Source organism: Mytilus edulis, chromosome 9 (genome assembly GCF_963676685.1).
Source record: "Mytilus edulis chromosome 9, xbMytEdul2.2, whole genome shotgun sequence".
Classification (NCBI taxonomy): domain Eukaryota; kingdom Metazoa; phylum Mollusca; class Bivalvia; order Mytilida; family Mytilidae; genus Mytilus; species Mytilus edulis.
Window position 1 is genome coordinate 25,179,737 of NC_092352.1, and position 19,935 is coordinate 25,199,671.

At 31.9% G+C, this 19,935-nt stretch overlaps 1 protein-coding gene and 1 long non-coding RNA gene across 2 annotated transcripts; both read right to left on the reverse strand.

Moving 5' to 3' along the window:
• Window positions 1-259: 259 nt before the first annotated feature.
• LOC139487882 (uncharacterized) lies at window positions 260-8,164 on the reverse strand. The gene is made up of 5 exons (XM_071273048.1): window positions 8,083-8,164; window positions 6,843-7,462; window positions 2,432-2,476; window positions 1,560-1,625; window positions 260-540 (listed from the first exon to the last, which is right to left on the reverse strand). The coding sequence occupies exons 2-4, from the start codon at window positions 7,452-7,454 to the stop codon at window positions 1,563-1,565; spliced, it is 720 nt and encodes a 239-aa protein (XP_071129149.1). The 5' UTR covers window positions 7,455-7,462; window positions 8,083-8,164; the 3' UTR covers window positions 260-540; window positions 1,560-1,562.
• A 2,236-nt stretch (window positions 8,165-10,400) lies between these two features.
• On the reverse strand, window positions 10,401-14,561 carry LOC139490280 (uncharacterized). The gene is made up of 4 exons (XR_011656262.1): window positions 13,931-14,561; window positions 12,226-12,270; window positions 11,547-11,608; window positions 10,401-10,990 (listed from the first exon to the last, which is right to left on the reverse strand). It is a non-coding gene; the product is annotated as an uncharacterized lncRNA (long non-coding RNA).
• Between the last annotated feature and the right edge of the window lie 5,374 nt (window positions 14,562-19,935).

Genomic DNA, 19,935 nt, shown 5'->3' on the forward strand with positions numbered 1-19,935 from the left:
TATGTTTAATTTTAAATAAGTCTATGTTATTGGCGGATTTTTTTTTATCTCAAAAGATCGAAATGTAAAGAGGGAAATATTTTTGTCATCCAGTTCTCACAGAATGCATATTGACATATATCCTTTCATTGTATGCTTATACTAGCACTTCTTCAAGAGACAATTCTTTTCTATATCATGATGAAATAAATTTAAAACTATATTTTTATGTAAAAAGAGAATCTACATTCAATTTCAGTTTAAAAAATTTATCTGCTAAAAATTTGAATACATATAATAAACATTAAAAAGCAAATGACAGCGATATGAGATGAACATTGTAAATCAAGATGTCATTTAAATCATGTCGTTTCATGAAAATAAAGCTATTCGATTAGGAGAAAAACATGGATAGTTCCATGCATTATTAAATGGATGTTTGATGTTAATCTTGTAAAACATAGAAACACGTCATTGGAATAGGATTAATGTCATTGTCATTATTTCCCTCGGTTTGTTTCTTCATACTCTCTGTCTGTTCACCGTACTCTTGTCCTGGTTCTGCAAGATAAATAACCACATTATGTTAAAATTCTTCGTTTAAGTATAACCAATTACATGCTTAATTTGTGTTCTTTTCTGTTTATAATTTTTTTTTAAATTATGTCATTTGTCGGGGAGAAACTTTACATTTATAACTAAAGGGCAACATTTCAGATGCAATAATTATCGATATGCATAATAGTAGAACAACATTGTGACATGCTAGTACTTGATTTTTATCACACGCCAACAAAGGGGAAATACTTTCAATTTTTGACAAAAATACAATTTATTAAAGTTAAGGTAGCACAATACAAAGATTTTTCATCCCAAATCAGACATCTTTAAACTGATGCAATTCCATTTATCTTTCTTTAAATTTTATAAATGAGGTGCCAAAAGAAAGAAGAAAGATTAATCTTTTAAATTGTGATAATTTCATTAAGAAATAATTATTACATAATTAATTGTTATGTAATTAGTTGCCATATTGTGATGTCCATACTTGAATGAATTTAGCTTCTTTGTTATTCATAGCATCCCAAAATATTTTATAGAATCTCTTACAACACAGTTTGACCTCCAAAAATTTGGCTCAGATTTTTCCTATTGTATTTCATTCTCTCATAAATCTTCAATGAAGTTTGCAACATCAATTCATAAGACACCACTAAATTCATTTGGGTATAAAATTTGTTCTATTGATGTTTTTGGAAATCTGAGACACGGTTTTGGAGGTCAAGCTGTGTTGTACAAGAATCTATAAAATATTTTGGGATGCTATGAACAACAAAGATACTAAATTCATTTCAGTGTGGTCACCACAATATAGCAACTTATTACATAATAATTAATTATGTCATTATGTAATTATCACAATTTGAAAGATTAATTTTTCTTCTTTCTTTTGGTACCTCATTTATAAAATATAAAGAAGGATGAAATGAATTACATCAGTTTAAAGTTGTCTGATTGGGGATTGAAAAAATCATTGTATTGTGCTACCTTAATACAGATAAATCTACAAGTAAGTGTACCTTTTAGAAAGTATAAACTGCAATGGTAATCACTAAGGCAATAACAGCAACTAGTAAAACTAATATCTGTAGTTCAACATCAAGGAAGTGTAATAAACTAGTTTTAATTTGTCAACTTGTGAACGTTCTAATGACTTCTGACAATCAATGTATTTTGTGTTGTTTTTACTGTTTTTCGCGCCTGTTCTTCATCGTTTGATTCTGTATTGTTTCTGACATTTTATATTTTCGTTTAGTCTACGCACTTGTATTTTACTTAGCGACGTTTAAAAGGCGAATAAAGTTATCAGTCAACAATTTTAGATTATCCTTTCAGATACAAATGAAACGTTAGATTATCTTTACAATTTGATACTTTTTCATAAATATTTAGTAATTTTGTGTACTTAAAAAAAGGACAATCCATCCATTTTGCAAAAAAGGAGACTTCATATCATCATAAGTATGGCAACTTATTTATAATTTTTCTTATTTCTATATTTGTAGGTGTAAATATGTTTAACTTGCTTGATTTATTTATAGATCTGATTAGTTTTTAACGCCACTTTCAAAACTATTCTGCTATTTCGTGGCGGTCAGTTCTTCTTGGTGGAGGGTCCTCGGTGGCCAAGTGGTCTAAGTAGTTCTACTACTGTTATCACTAGCCAGTCAACACTTGAGTTGTGAGTTCGAACCGATAGGAAAACTTAATATTCTAGTCAATTGTCGAGTGCACACATGGTACGAATTCGCAACCTCAGTGTTGACTGGATAGTGATTACAGAAGTTTAACAACGTATAAGTCTCGGCCACTGAGGTCCTTGTCTAACCTGAACGATAATAACTATCTATAAAATTGATGAAATGTCCAGAAAACTATTGTGAAAGGATACAACAATAAGATTGATGGTGATCAACGTCAGTTCTGTACATCTTCTCTAAAAAATAAAAATAAAACATATAAGAGATGTTGGAAAAAATGGTACAAATTACTGCGATGATAATATACTAGTATATAGTGTGGGAACGGAACTGTACGAGTTTCTAATAATTTGGCCATTCGGGAGACTGTTAAGCGGGGCTCCGACATTTGCAAATTAACAAGTTGCATGATGATAACTTTGACGAACTCTAATGTTACTATACATGTATAACGTTTCCGTTTCACGTTTTGGTAGCTAAAACATTCTTTATGTAAATATTAACCAATAAAGTAATGAGAAAAATATATGCATCCAAACGTTTTCCTTAGAATGGTGGAGCTCCGTGTAAACCGATCAAACTGTCTTACAACAGCGATCAATAAAAAATGTTCAATAAAACACCGAAAAACCCATCGTAGCTACCAGAATTTTCTCATGTACCCTTTCTGATATATAGTCTTACCTGTCTGAAAGTTTCAAAGCCATTGTCCCAGTAGAAATCTAAATATATTCATTTTCTCCATGTCGGATATTTTTATTGACGGTACAATCACTCGGAGCCTTCCTGTACAATCACTTGGAGCTTTCCTATACAATCGGTTGGCCTAATTTATTAAATGTGCATTGCATATACATTGCAGTGGTTATTCCTTGTCTGTCCTATTATATTCACCTATGGTATTTGAAATGAAAATATGCACAAAACCAGTCATTTTGACAATTAAGATTCTATCAAGGAACCCTTTTAAAGTGACTATATCAGAGAAAAAAACATACTTTGTATAATAAATAAAAAAGAAGATGTGTATGATTGCCAAAGAAACAACTCTCCACAACAGACCAAAATGACACAGAAATTAACAACTATAGGTCACCGTACGGCCGTCAACAATGAGCAAAGCCCATACCGCATAGTCAGCTATAAAAGGCCCGAAATAACAATTTAACAAGATAATTAACAGCCTAATTTATGTACAAAAAATGAACGAAAAACAAATATGTAACACATAACCAAACAACCACTGAGTAACTATACAAGACAAAATAAAAAGGATAGTACAAAATATGCTAAGAAATCACTAATCTAAAATAAAAATGAAAATAATCCTCGCATGTGCAAAATAAAAATATTGGATTTAGAGCATGGGTTTATTCATAAAGCCAAAGAAGCAGGTCATATTAGAATTTCCCGTAAAATTAAATTTTATCAAGGATGGGAGAGGACTTGTTATCTGAAAGACAGAGAAAACACAAAATCCTTTTTGATCAGTGGCACGCTCCAGGAACACTCAATATTCCTAACTATAACATCCGATGAACGAACGAAACAGTTGGGTTTTTTTTTTAGTGAGAACAACATTATATCAAACCACATTTATATCTTCAATATAAAAATAACGAGATGTGACATGATTGTCAAAGTTAAAAAATAAATAGATTTAAGCAATTATAGTCGGCTGTAAAAGGTCCCGACATGAAAAATAAGAAACAATACATTTCGAAAACTGGCGGCCTAATTTATAATAAAACAATTTACGAAAAACATAGAATGAAATTCAAAACAGTGTGGCTGTGGCCATTGATTGACACATTAAATTCATCCATTGACTGGGACAATTTACGTGAACGTTTGTCTGTAACGACCACTGTTCACGACGTACCTACGATAGACATTTAAACTGTGGGGTCACCAAAGGTTTCTTAACGCCTTTAATTATAAAATAATTCGAAAAATTAATCAGGAATAACCTTTATGTTTTGATTTATATAATTGATATAAGTCAAAACATCGCGTTATTTCTGATTAATTTTTCGAATTACTTTATTAAGGTGTTGAGAACCTTTGGTGACCCCATAGTTTAAGTGTCTTTAAAAAGTACATAGTGAGAAGTGGTCGTTACATACAAACGTTCACCTAAATTGTCCCAGTCAATGGATGAATTTAATGTGTCAATCAATGGCCACAGCCACACTGTTTTGAATTTAATTCTATATGACAGACATGAACCAACGACAACCACTGAACTACGGGCTCTTGGCTTGGAACAGGTACATAAAGATTTTGGCGGGTTTAAACATGTCTGTGTGCGCTCATTTCTCCCCAAAACTAGCACAACACAAGAAAAACTATAAAAAAAAACACAATTGAATGATAGGATCATCATTTAATAGTTAATACTATCATGGACCATATCAGACACGGTGAGGATCCAGTCTTTCTGAAAAATGGGGGATCCAAACCACGGAACACCTTGACACGTCCACTAGAGAGTTATAATTAGTCATATGCCACTAGAAACTATTACAGTAAAATGCAATGTGTGTGTAGGTAATGGTAATACCTTTGACTAGTTTGCTTGCTAGCTGGACCGGGAAGTCATCATAAGGTAAAAAGTTAAATCACAAAAATACTGAACTCACAGGAAAATCTAATCGGAAAGTCTATAATCACATGGCAAAATCAAATGACAAAACATCAAAAACGAATGGACAAGAACTGTCATATTATTCTTGACTTGGTACAGGCATTTTCAAATGTAGAAAATTGTGGATTAAACCTGGTTTTAAAGCGCTAAACCTCCCAATTTTATGACGGTCTCAGCAAATCCGTTATATTTACAAAGATGCATGAACTACACAGACATAATAAATAAAATAGTCAAAATATTGGTACAGCAGTCATCCTCGTGTAACAATTGTAAAAGGAACAATAAAACAGAACACAAAAAACATCTATCTACACACGCATTCATTGATTCGCGTGTCTGACGTCAGAAAAATGTATACGTCACATATAATTGTCGTTCAATGTATATGTTGTGTACAAGTTGTAATGTTGTACAAATTATAATTTGTACAGATATTTTGTACAAGTTATCAGTGTTTTATGAACTGCGCATGCTTAACACAAATGGATGATTCAAGCACACAGTCTTAAAATTTCACATGGGCAATGTTAGCATACAGGGTTGAAAAATCAAAAGTATGGAGAATAAATTTCAGGAATAGACTGAGATTTGAAATAGTCCAAAAGTAGATAACCCTCCTTTCAGAGTAGTCTGGTTGGCCAAACGTTGAACAGTAAAGCTCCAAGTGATTGTACAGCAAACTGGCAAGCGATTGTACAGTCAATAAAATATCCGACATGGAGAAAATGAATATATTTATATTTCTACTGAAACAATGGCTTTGAAACTTTCAGAAAGGTAAGACTATATATCAGAAAGGGTACATGTGAAAATTCTGGTAGCAACGATTGGCTTTTCGATGTTTTATTTGAAATTTTTGATCGCACCTGGTGAATCGTTTTACACGAAGCTCCACCTCCACTATTCTAAGGAAAACGTTTGGATGCATATATATTTCTCATTACTTTATTGGTTAATATTTACATAAAGAATGTTTTAGCTACCAAAGCAGAAACGTTATATAGTAACATTAGAGACTTAAAGTCCTCTTTCTGACCAAGTTCGTCAAAGATATCATCAAGCAACTTGTTATTTTGCAAATGTCGGAGCCCCGCTTGCCAGTATCTCGAATGACCAAATTATTAAAAACTGTACAGCTTCGTTCCCAAACTGTGATAATATATGCTAAAATTCTATATCTGCCCCTCAGGCAAACAACATTGATTAACCATCCTTTTACTTGTAACAACACTGAAGTTTCATGTTGATTAATGTAACTGTTGAACAATGATTGTGAATGCGAATTATTACCACTCAGGTTTAAAATAGTATTGGCTGACTGTGTTTTTTGAACTTATATTGTTGTTTTTTTTATATCTTTTTCCTCTGTTTGTTTGTGTATTTTAATTTGCTTTAGGTTATTTCAGATATTTTTAATTTTGTGCACGAAGGGATTAGAATAAAGACAGTCCCTGATTTCATGCAGAGAAGAAACCTAAAATTAAGCATTTCCCAAGATTGATTGGAAAAAAAGAAATATTGTTACGTTGGTTTTCTTTTGACCGCCATTTTAACCTTTTCAAGTATGGCTTGGATGTGTGGACATTTTTAGACACGTTCGGTCAGAACGAGGACTTTAAGTCTCTACACTCAAAAATACCATTTTTTTCCAGTGACAGTCAAAATTACCACCTCCCCTTCCCCCCTTTCTTTTGTCGTTTAAGCTTGCTGAACATATTTTTTGTAAGTTTGTCATTTGAATACATTGAGTCAACTATATCTTAAACGATGATAAAATTTGAAAAGCACCTATAACATTAACTATGACAGTCTCTCTCGAAGCATGAACACACAAAAAACGCACCATAAATAACAAGATTTCGAATGGGTATTACTATATTCGGATGAGTGAATTTCGTCTTTTGAAACATTTTATGGCTTTTACAAGTATATAAAGATTTATACCAACATACTTGTGGACTTGTCATATCGATCTGCTTTATCTTTGAGTCTTCAATTGTGCTAATTCTGACCAAGCCAATGTCATGCTGTGTTGCTCCTAACTTCTGGAGATTTGGTGATAAGGTAGCCCACATCTTTTCAAAGTCATTTGCTCTTATACGTTGGTCTGTGTAGTCAAGCTTCAACTTTGTATGGACTTTTAGAATGATATCGACAGATTCTAATATGTCTGCGTTCAAAATTTCGAATTGCCGAAATAAGAAGGCAAGTTGTGGCATCTCCAGATCTGGAGACATAATGCGCTTGGCAATAATGTGACATAGACATGGGTGAACATTACAATGCGAGTTTATCTTGTAACCGTAATCATAATAAGCATCAAGCTTGTCACGGCTGATTGGACGGTTTTTGGATTTGGTGCAGTCTTTCACATTTTCACAGCACTCTTTGTCGTTCCAGTACAAATGCATAATTGTATGCTTGATATTTGTATTGTTGAGAAATTTCTCCAACGACTGGTTTGTTCTGTGGAGATAATTTTCCATCAGTTTATCAATTGTTGGTTCGGCAATTTTGTGGAAGAGATTATTTATACGAAGGTAATTGTCACGTTGTGTAGCCATCTTTGAATCTGTAAAGTAATAGTTATAGAGAATGTATATGTGATAACATCAAATTAAGAATGGAAATTTGGAATGTGTCAAAAGGACAACAACCCGACCAAAGAGAAGAAAACAGCCGAAGAATACCAATGGGTCTTTAACAAAGTCTGAAATTCAGAATACATATTAGTACTATTTACGACGAAATTACTAGTAGCAGTATATAAATACTCCGTGAGTAACACTGGAGACCAAATATTTCTAAAATTTACAGCTACGAAAATCTATTCCTGGGATAAAAAACCCTAAGTATTCCGAAAAAACTCATAGTAATAAAATTGAGAAAGGAAATGGGGAATGTGTCAAAAAGAGACAACAACCCGACCAAGGAGCAGAAAACAGCCGAAGGCCACCTATGGGTCTTCAACACAGCGACAAAATCCCGCACTCGGAAGCGTGCTCCAGCTGGCCCGTAAACAAAAATGATTACTAGTTTAGTGATAATGGACGTCATACTAAACTCTGAAATATATAAATAAACTAATTAAAATTAAATATTATACAAGACTTGACAGGCCAGAGGGTCCTGACTTTGGACAGGCGCAACAATCGGCAGAATTATAACTTAAAATATATAATGTATACTTACTTTTTGTTTTATTTTTGTTTTAAATCTATGTTTCGAAACTCTCCATTTTACTTTATTATGACATGTACTATTAGTCAAGCCTTATGAATCGTGATTATTGTTTCTCAATAAGATCAACGAATCGTTGAATGCACACAAACTTAACAAATATCTTATATCTGAATAGTTTATTTTAAATGTAATGAAATTAAGTTTTAATTATAAACATTAAGTGCTTCAACTCTTTAAAACAAATAACATTGTCACATAATAATAGAATGCATTGACATCCATTATATTTGACATTCTCTCATATATACGTACGTATGTTCACACAAAATCGAAGAGTATAATTGTACTGACTGTATATTTATGTTTCACGTCGAATTGTTGTGTATTTAGTTCAGATGACGTCTACCGTTGTTATTACCAATAGTAGCTCAGAAAAGTATAAAACACTAAATGCTGACCATATCGAAGGACTTTAGATCAAAAAGTAAATGTCACAGATTTTAGTGAAATGTGCATGCAACTTTGGCATGTTGAAGTTTAACATTTGTATAAATGTACGTAATAGATCTAAAACTTAGATGATTCAAATTTATATTCAGACTTTAATCAACAATTGATATGTTTTTGTCAGATATAATTCAGTTTTAATAATGTAAATCAATTGTAAGTAGCAGACTTTAATGGAAATTTTTGTTTTGTTTTTGGTTGTTGTTGGGGGGTGGTTTTTTTTTTTGGTTTTTTTTTTTTTTTTGGGGGGGGGGTTATGATATAAATCGTTTAATATAATGTTTCTAGTTCAAAATGCCACACATGTGAAGCCATACAACGAAAAAACCCAGAGTCATTCACATCATTATTATGTTTATATATAATCCAAACGGAAATTTATGACGCAACAACATATACATTTATAAAAAAATATATGCATTGGTTTATGATTATTTTTAGAAACTTTTTCACTATTTTAAAGGGGCACTAGCTGTCAAAATCATATTCACCGATTTCACTCAAATGCTCATATTTGATTTATAACAAGCAATGTTTGTTATAAATCACGTCAGTAACGAAGAACTGAATACTAAGCTGATGATACCCTCGGGGACTGATAGTCCACCAGAAGGAGAATCAACCCACTGCTGTTAAAAATGAAAACAACAGAGTATAAAGTGTATGCGTTCAAAGCGCTTTTCTAGATTCGCTTTCATCAGAAATGCTCAAAGCTGAATATTTTAAAGCCAAGAATAAGAACCGAAACAGTTGAAAAAACTTTATGACCAAAAAAGAGCCTGACAATAATAGCCAATTCCATCTAAGAATATGTTTGGAAACGGGGAAACAAAACATTAGTTTCTTAGGACCACTATGATTTATTTTATTATGTGAGAATTTTCATACACAGTTTTCCATCCTGGCCGTGACGTGTTTTACAACCAGAAAGTTCACATCCCCGTTATAAAACATACGAACACACACTTAATTACCCCATTCTCTCATCCTCAAATATAAAAATGCAATATATAAAAACAATTAAATACAAAATAAGGGATAAGGTCACCCCAGATGCCGAACACATGAAATGACAAAGAACAGGAAACAGTGAAGGACATACTGCAGTAGGAAAACCAGGACTGATTCAAACACAGGACTGAATTAAACACAGAAACATTTTGCAAGCAGAGAAAACTATGCACCTTATAATCTGCATGATTTTATCAGATGACAAAAAAGAATACTAAAAATCCAAGCTAAGAATAAGGCGAAGAAGCTTTTATTCAGCCGAGGGTGTTGCGAATGTGTTCTAGTATATATATAATCATATGATTTTCGTTCGCGTCACGGTGCTTCTGGAATTCCCTTCATCGTGTTTGCGCTTAACCCTTATTATGGAAAGCGTGATGTTCAACTTTACCTCAAGGAGTTTTAGTTGGAAATGCAGAGACAACAAATACAGGGTGTTAATTTCTAATATATAGTGGGCACTGAGTCTGTCTCAGGCATAGATTACCTAAGCCGTATTTGGCAGAACTTTTTGGAATTTTGGATCCTCAATGCTCTTCAACTTTGTACTTGTTTGGCTTTATAAATATTTTGATTTGAGCGTCACTGATGAATCTTTATGTAGACGAAACGCGCGTCTGGCGTACTAAATTATAATCCTGGTACCTTTGATAACTATCATATACATAAATAAATAGGTAAGAGGATCACAGTTGACTCCAATTTGAATGCCGATTATTTGTTAAAATCACGTCCTTCCTACGTAACATATATGTTGTCAATATAAAAAAGATCGATCATGCTGATGATGTCAGGCTTAGAGAAGGCTATGTTTGAATCAGAGTTGTTTTTACAAGGTGTCATTCCTATTTTGATTGGTCAGTACCCTGCGCTTCGGCACTAACTTTATTTATACAACACCTTTAAAAATTTTACGTTCAAAAGAGTAGAAATTATCATGAAACTTAATAATTTATTCAAAGCATATATTATTACGAATCTTTGACAACTAAAAATATTGCTATATACTTCTTGCACATTTTTGAATAACATATGATTACCACAAATAATCATTGCACTATTCATCTTGCTGACTTTTATTCAATCTTATTAAAATATTGATCTCTGATTTCGTTATACCGCTCATATGCAGTATAACGAAATCAGAGATCAATATTTTGATTAGATTGACTTTTATTTATTTGGTTTTTTTTTTTTTATTTTATGTTTTTGTCATTGATAAAGCATTGTCTTAATTTTTTAATATAAATTATTTTAATTTTTGTCAGTCGGATATTTCAATGTCTATCAATTTTCTCTTTTTTTTCAATCCATTTCTAGTTGTATTATCCCAGATCTGTATATGAATATATGTATGACGTCTGACTATCTTCAAGCAATTGATAACCGGCAATTTTGTCTAAAATAAAGAAGAACAAAAAATCTTTCATATGCAAAATAATTGATGAATTATTCAAAAAGTAAATGAAGGTAAAAAATGTTTCAAAATATTCCACTAAAAATACTAATCTTTTCGTTTAAAGTATAAATAAAAGCGGAATTTTGAACTAACATTTCGTTAAGAGTAGAAAGTTTAGTTTAACTTTGTCAAAATAAGCTCTAAAACATCATCACTAATGTATTATTGGCTTGTAAGTGAATAATTCGACCTCATGTGAATCCGTATTCATGTGAACTTGAATTTAAAACCTTAGCTCGAGATGGATTACTTATTTACTAGGCGTGTTCAGTTATTAAATAGAAACAATTGTTATGAGTGAAATAAGGGTGAATAATGTGTTGATTGATTCGATCCACAAAAAAAGACTAAATTGTAAATATATTTTGTAAAACTGAGAGCGGTCTGCTTGTTTACCGTTAAATATTCCATGCTGACCTTTATATATCATGTGTTCCTAGTAGGGATCTTACTGAACGTACCCCGCTTCTCTTTTCATTAATGTTTGTTAACTTACCATTAAATGTACAGGACAAGTACAACAATGATTCCTACAGGTATGGCTAGAATGATCAATACCTTTGTATGTGTCAAGGAAATAATCAACAAATTGTATGAAATGATAGTCACAGGGAAACTACATACAGATAGCAACCAATATTCTCAATAAAACATTCCGTCTAATAGTTTGTACACTTTATATTATCTGTAAAGAATACAGCATTAGTTGAAAGTTTTTTTTAATATAACTCCAGCTTCAACAAAAAGTTTTAAAACTAATTCATTTAACCCATTTTCATTCCGAATTATAAAAAAAAACACAATTAGACCGTGAAAGATATCAGTGTGTACGCCAGATGCGCGTTTCGTCTACAAAACACTCACCAGTAACGCTTGTCGCAATAAGTTAACATGTAAAATAAAGAACGAATGAATCTTTGGGTACGTAAAATTGCTACAAATTTCTCGTACCAGATAATTTATCGATTTCCGTTCTGTACTGTCATCTCTTGATTTCCAATGACTCTTATAAAAAAAATAAGTATATACACTTATTCAATTTACACACACTTATGAAAAATAAAGCAGCCCATAATGGAAAACTTACAAGTGCTTTCTACGTATAATTTTTACATTATATTTTATATTTTTCGACATTTTCCTCCAAATTCATTTGAATGATAACCAAAGGATACGACTAGTGCCATCAGTAGTATTTTACAACATGGACATCTGCAACCCTGCAAAAAATGAAATAGATAAATTTATTAACCATTCTAATGAGAATAAAAACTCATCAAATATACCAGAATTATAGCTGTGTACGTCAGACGTGCGTTCAGTCCAGAATAGACTCATCAGTGACTCTCGAAATTTAAGGTAAGAAAATTCCGATAGGTATTGACTGATCTGAGAGATAGAGTCATAAACATAAACTGCGTACATGCCCATTCAAGGTGAGGATTGGTTTAATTGCCTTTTCCTTGTTCAAAACCTCGTACGTTACGTTAAAAGTTAGGAAAAATCACCGAATCTACCCCCGACTAAATCTTAGTTTGAAACTTTAAAAGTTCACTTTATAATGAACAGTGGCAAAACAAAAATCCATGTTTAAACAAAATCATTACCATGTAATTATTATATTTGATGTGTAGAACATTGATCATATTCATAAGTAAAAGTTATCTTTTGCAGTAATTACTAAATTTTGTAAAAGTGCAGACATCACCTACTTATAAAAGAACAGACTCTATTTGTCTTAGCACTTCAAAGGTTTCTGGTTTATATTATTACTAACACATTTTTTAAATAACAATATATCATTCCCTCATATTAAGAAGGTGGAATCCTCACTAGAGGGGATGTCTGAGTCAGCTTAAGATGTATAAATGATCATTACTGCATTACAAATTAGACTGGTTGGATTTTCCAGTATTCTATACACTCTTTAGATTAAAACACCAATGCTACATTTCACATAATGGATGTTAAGTAGCATTAGTGAAAGAAAAACTTCCATGATGCCCTTTTCACTGAAGGTTGTTAAACTCTTCTGCACATCATTTAAACTCTTATCTATTGAAATATGCCAATTATTTTTTTCACTTGAATTTTAGAAGTCATCATTCAGTAAAGCCACCTTTATTTGCATTACTAACTTCGGCCAAAAGGAATAGAAAAACCTTTAAAAAATGTGTCTGCCTATCATGAAAGTTTTTTTTTTTTAAATCGGCCTCTACGATCAGTGGTCAAAGATGTGGGTTGAACGTCTTGTTTCAGTATTTCATTTTTAAACTAGCTTCCATAAAGATATCAAGAGGAATTAGGATGACAATTTCTTACTCGTATCTTTTCTCTTTCTATCCCATCGAACAAGAGATAAAGGATACAACAGATACAGTTAAGTCGGCCTTATATCTTGACTTACATCTAGAAATTGACAATGAAGGTCGGTTGAAAACAAAACTTTACGACAAAAGAGATGATTTCAGCTATCCAATTGTGAACTTTTCATTTCTAAGTAGCAACATCCAGCATCACCTACATACGGGGTATATATCTCCCAATTGATACGATATTTCCTATCATGATTTTCTTGATAGAGGGTTGCTGCTAACAAGGAAGCTATTAAACCAAGAGTTCCAAATGGTGAAGTTGAAATCATCACAGGCGTTGTCAGTTTGTTTTCGATTTATGAGTTTGACTGTCCCTCTGGTTTCTTTCGTCCTTCTTTTAATATCGTATTTATCTGGGATACTCACAGAATAATTACAACATAGCAGATAAGAATGATGTTTGGTTTTATAATTCATTTGTATAACGGTTTTGAAAATTGCGACGGCAAAATATTTTCAACTTTTTTTATTCACAAATTTGATGAAAATATTTAAAGTATATTACCCTGTCATCCAAAGCAGTAGGAGTAGGTGTGCGGTTTACTCTTATTTTCTTTATTCTATCTATTTGCTGCTGTGTCACACCTAGGACCATCAAACTGTCTGTAGTGGTATTCCATTTGGTCTGAAATTCACTGTACGGAACTATTCCTGTTCTTATGTCCTGCATCTCCTGATTGAACACATTCAGTCTCTTCAATGCTTCCATGTTCAACCCATTTAACATTGAGAATTCGATTATAAGGAAGCATATAACATTCAGATTAAGATTCCGAAATTTTTTGCATGTTGTAACAACATTACAAATACAAACTGGCTTCGTGCAAACATTTTTTTCTTCGTCTTTATACAAGAAGCTCCATTGCCTTTGGGTCAGAGTTGCCTTTATTGGGTATGTACAGTTAGCATGCAATGAACAGCATGGCGATTTGACACGAAAACAGTGTACGATGCGATGTTTGTTTGTTTCTAGAAATTGGTAGATCGATACTTTATTTGCTCGCAGATGGTTGTCCAGAATTTTTTCACACGTTGGATATACTAAACGAGTTAGAAGTTCATTCAGACGCTCGTAATTTTCCGTTCCTGATGACATCTTTCTTTGAATCGAAAAAAAGAACATAAAACAATAATTACATAAGTATGGGTATTGCATTTATACTGTAAAAAATAGCTCTTTTAAAACTATTATATATACTGCAAATAATGAGTTTAGACTTATGTTAACTATTAGTATGTATGAGTGTTTTCTATGTTAAACAAACGGAAGCAAAATGTATAACTTACAGGGTTATTTTCTGTAATGGTCTCATACTAATTTCACTTTCAGTATTGCACAAGATTGTGGCTTCCTGTACCGATCGAGATATTAAGTTTAAAAAAATGTAAAAAACGGCATATCTTTATCAGCAGATTATCTCCCTTGAGTTTTATTTCAAACAATGCAAAAATTCATGATACGGTTAAGTCCTTTTTCCAAACTATACATTTTGTAATTCCACTGCTCAAAATTAGAAGGAAGATGTTTGTGCTAAAAATTGTTTAAGCAAGTCATATGTGTATGTGTCTATTTTCTATATATAAAATCTCGATATTGGTTGTCTTAGTCGTTATTTAGTAGGTTTTGTTTGTCATTAAAACATTTTGGCTGATGATAAATGTTTGATAGTCTGTAAAACTCGTTCAATTTATCCGTTAATTCATATTTTAAATCATATGTTACTTTGAAATTGTACAATATATTAATATATATATTTTTGAAAAAACATACCTTTTATAATTTGGTCAATATTTCAAAAACATTAAAATTACCTGATATTATAAATAACTTGACCTTTTTCATTTCGGTTATATGTGTGTTAGACTTACCAAGCGATCCATATTAGTGAATCTTTATTGTTTTCATTGTTGTACTTAAATTTGTACACTCAGAATAAAGTTAAATTAATTTGGCGTAACAGTGCATTGTCATATCGTTATTTCGACTTCGTTACTGTTTACTTGTGTTTACTTTTAGTATATGTCTCTATTAAAATCGAATGTGGTATGCAAATGGGCGATCTCACGAATATTATGAAAACAACCATAGCATATGGAAATGCATTAGAAAAATTTATATATATATATATATATATATATATATACATAGCTTATTGAATATAACAAATTGAATATCTGTAAAAAAAAATATAATAATGATATAATATGTATAAAAAACCATATATCCTTTGAATTGTTTCTCGAATGATGTGTTATAGCGACTTCAATTTTTTTCTAATTGAAATATAAAAATTATATGGGGTCACCGAATTCTTTGAATAAATATTTCAAGTGTTTTAAGTTCATTGATTCAAAATTGTGTTTCTTAAAGACCCCATTTGAATAGTCAAAATCAATTCAATATGTCATTTTATTGTATACCACTTTAAATTTTGTAAGACTAAAACGAAAATTTCATCATCATAACATAGTTTATGATATCCAAAGTGCATGCGAAAAATTTCATAAAATATCTTGTAATCAAACAGCTGATCTGTTACCGTGAGCATACGTATTCATTTGTGCAAAATATTACAATCTTTTTACCTTTGATCTACATAGATATAGGAAGATATCGTAGTTTATAAATGTTAGGTATACGTCAAATCCGGTAGCATTTGACACAAGAAAGAATATCAAGAGAGCAAACCCGTTAATAATTACTGGTGGACGATGGGGAGTATTTTGGTATTGAAATGATTTATAACAATCCTTTCTAAAATAGTCAGTGAATACATTTTGAATTATAAAGAATCTAAGGTTTCAACTCCCTCAGGCAAAGTTGGCCTTCGACGGATTTTTTTTTATTTTAGTGGGGTTTTTTTTGTCAAATAGCTTCAATTGTTTTTGGTTCTTATATATCCTTTGTTTTCAATTACTTGACCTTGAGCGCTTTTGTCGAAGGTAAATCTAGAAATGTGCTTCGGTCGTGTGAAATCTTCAGACATTATTAGATTATCAATCTGTCATATCGACGGAAGAACTTGTGAATTGATGTCGACTGCAGAAATTATAAGGTGATATCGACAGTAAAACGTGGGTAGTGATGTCATCTGTAGAATTTGTGATGTAATGTCAAGAATAGAACTTGTGAAGAGATGTCGACAGTAGAACATGTGAGATGATGTCGTCAGTAGAACCTGTGCAGTGATTTCGACAGTAGAACTTTTGAAGGATTGTTGACAGTAAAACACGGCAGTGATGTCAACAGTAAAACGTGTGAAGTGATGTCAACTGTAGAATTTGTGAAGTGATTTCAACTGTAGAAAGTGTGAAGTGATTTCAACTGTAGAATTTGTGACGTGATTTCAACTGTAGAAACTGTGAGAAGATGTCGGCATTAAAACGTGCGAAGTGATTTCAATGATAGAACTTATGAAGAGATGTCGATAGTAGAACTTGTTAAGTAATGTCGAAGTAGAACGTGTGAAGTGATGTCGACAGTAGAACTTTTGAAGTGATGTCGACGGTAGAAGAGGGGTGAAAGATATTAGAGGAACAGTCAAACTCATATATCGAAAACAAGCTGACAACACCATAGCTAAAAAAGAAAAAGACACACAGACAAATAATAGAACACAATACACAACATGTGAAGTAATGTCTACAGTAGAACGTGTGAAGCGATGTCGACAGAAGAGGATGTGAAGTGATGACCGCCTTATGCTTTCTCATATCCCTATAGATATTAGTAAGATTTACTCACGTACTCATCTCCCGTCGTAAAACAACATTTTTCAGCACATGTCATTTGGCCTTTCGGCATGCTTCAACATTATGTTTTGAGCATTTTTAATGAAAATTAATCTTTAAAAGTTTTAGGACGCATTATATTTATAAATTTATTTTCACTTTTTTAATGTGAGCATCTACATTTTTAAAATAATACATTACGAATCTATTTTGAGTATGTGAAAAATCCTAACAAACAAAGATGGCTGTATTATTGGAAATTTAATAATGATTTGTATTGACTGCAATATATGTAGCAAGAAATCCATCCGACCTTTAGATAATCTAAAAGCTAATATATGTTTGACCATCTGGACTTTTTGAATTGTAAGTATTTCACCATTTATTTTTAGAGATGAAAAATGCCTTTCGAAACGACAAATCCATATTATTCAACACCATATATTTTAATGGTATAACATATTACACCCCCGATCAATAGGCATTGAAGGAGATATTGGGTTGAGTAAAAAAAGTAAACAGCAACAAAATAAAACAAGAAATCAATTAAGTTTAAAAGAGTATCGCTCTTTATAAAATCGAACCAAAATATTGTATTAAATAACATTTACTGATATCAAAATTGTGTTTTGAGGTATTGTTATATTTTTGTTCACCTCAATTCAAATCTACACACTTTTTGTTCACCTCAATTCAAATCTACACAGTTTTTGTTCAACTCAATGAAAATCTACAAATATAAAAATTGAAAATATCATTTAAATATTGATACATATTGAAAAATAGATGAGGTAAATCAGAGAGCAATTCAAAATAATCTGAAATGAGACATTTAATGATTACAACTTTGGAAACGCTGAAAATCAGACGAAAGAGCATCAAGACCTTCTAGAAACAATTTTATCGTATATTATAATAAAAAGTTATATAGCCTACAGCCGGTTATTGTTTATTTATTAGTACACATTGGTAGGAAATTATCCAATCAAATTGCATCTCGTTCTTATTTACAGATGTTAGAATAATTGGCAAAAAATTGCAAAGTAATGCGTTAGCTTTGCTGCGGTTTCAGGATATACAATATTAAGACTCTATTTTTGGTTCGATAGAATCGTTTTATTGATATAGGTAATGAATTGCATGTAGTTTGTTGCTATATAAGGAAATAAGACAACCTACATTTAAATGTTATAACTCTGATATAATGGTACTTTCTTGAAGGCGGTATTATTAAAATAGAAAAATACAACCACTTAAAATTGTATGCACAAGTGTCAATATTACAACGGGAAAATACTAAAACGGGCAATTGAAATAGATAATAACATTCTAACTTTATTAGGACACTTTAGTAGGAGAGAATCCATCTTTTTTCAAATAACATTCCCACTTGTTTAAACTATCTTGACAAGTTTGTTTCGTGTGTTTATTGTTTTAACTCAATGTGCTGATCTTTATACCTTGTAAAAAGGTATAAAAAAAAAAGGATCTACTTACAATTCCGAAGCACTTGAGATCCCCGCCAATTTTTGGAAGTGATCGACAAAAGGAATGATTTTAACTTTCCAATCCTGACCTGATCATTTCTATGTTGCAACATTCCAGCAGCGTCTGTATGTATGGAGAATGTATCTCCCAGTTGATGTTTGTGTCTTTTAGCATGATTTACTTGATATAAGTTTGCTGATTAAGGGGTAATTATATTGAACCGTGCGTTCCAACTGATAAAGATGAAGAAATCCCTTCGAAGTGTTTACGATTTAATTGATCTTTACGGAAAATCTGTGTCACAGATGGCCATAGAAGTGTTGAGATTGTCGTAGTGACATTGCTGTTCCTTTTCCGCCACAGTTACATCATCGATTGAGATTAATCACCGAATGTGTACTTTCATGTAGTGTTATACATACATGTAATACACTTGTGGTTGCACAAGGACATGCTTTTTCTTCGAGTGTTAAATGTCTTTGCGTTAAATTCCACTAGATGTGTACTTTTGATAATTTGTGTCCAGGAATACATCAGATATCTAAAGTTTCAATTTACTACAATAATTGCGCCTATATTTAGATTGTAATATTGTTTTGTTTTTTATTCTGAATGTGTCTATATTTCAAGTCGATCTGTTGAGTCAGTCACTTTCAAAATTTATTTTAGTTTACAGCTTTTTTGTTATTGACAACCCTCCATATTCTTTATAACACGATCCTGTAATTCAGCTATTTTCGTATGTTGTTATCTAGGAAATTTGTTTTTCGTTTATTGTGTTTAGCTTCAGGTTTTGTCATACCGAAACCTAAGCCAAACTATAATGATGTTACGCCATGTTGAAGGATGCACGGTGATTCATATATAGTCGACCTTAGTTTTCTTATTGGCACTCATACCACAGCTCCTTACTTGTTATGATAAATATCAATACTCTACATCATCACATAGTATACTTTATATACTTTACTGTACACCTAGTACATATTTAATTAGGGGCCAGCTGAAGGACGCCTCCGGGTGCGGGAATTTCTCGCTACATTGAAGACCTGTTGGTGACCTTCTGCTGTTGTTTTTTCTATGGTCGGGTTGTTGTCTCTTTGGCACATTCCCCATTTCCATTCTCAATTTTACCTAATAAAATAGCATATTTACTATCATGTGTAATTCAAATCTTTGAAAAGCCTTTCTCCCGATGTAGAAAAATTGCACTGTTTTAATAAGTAAGAAATAAAATGCGAAGTTAAATTAAAAAAAATACAGAACTCCGAGGAAAAATTAAAACGTAAA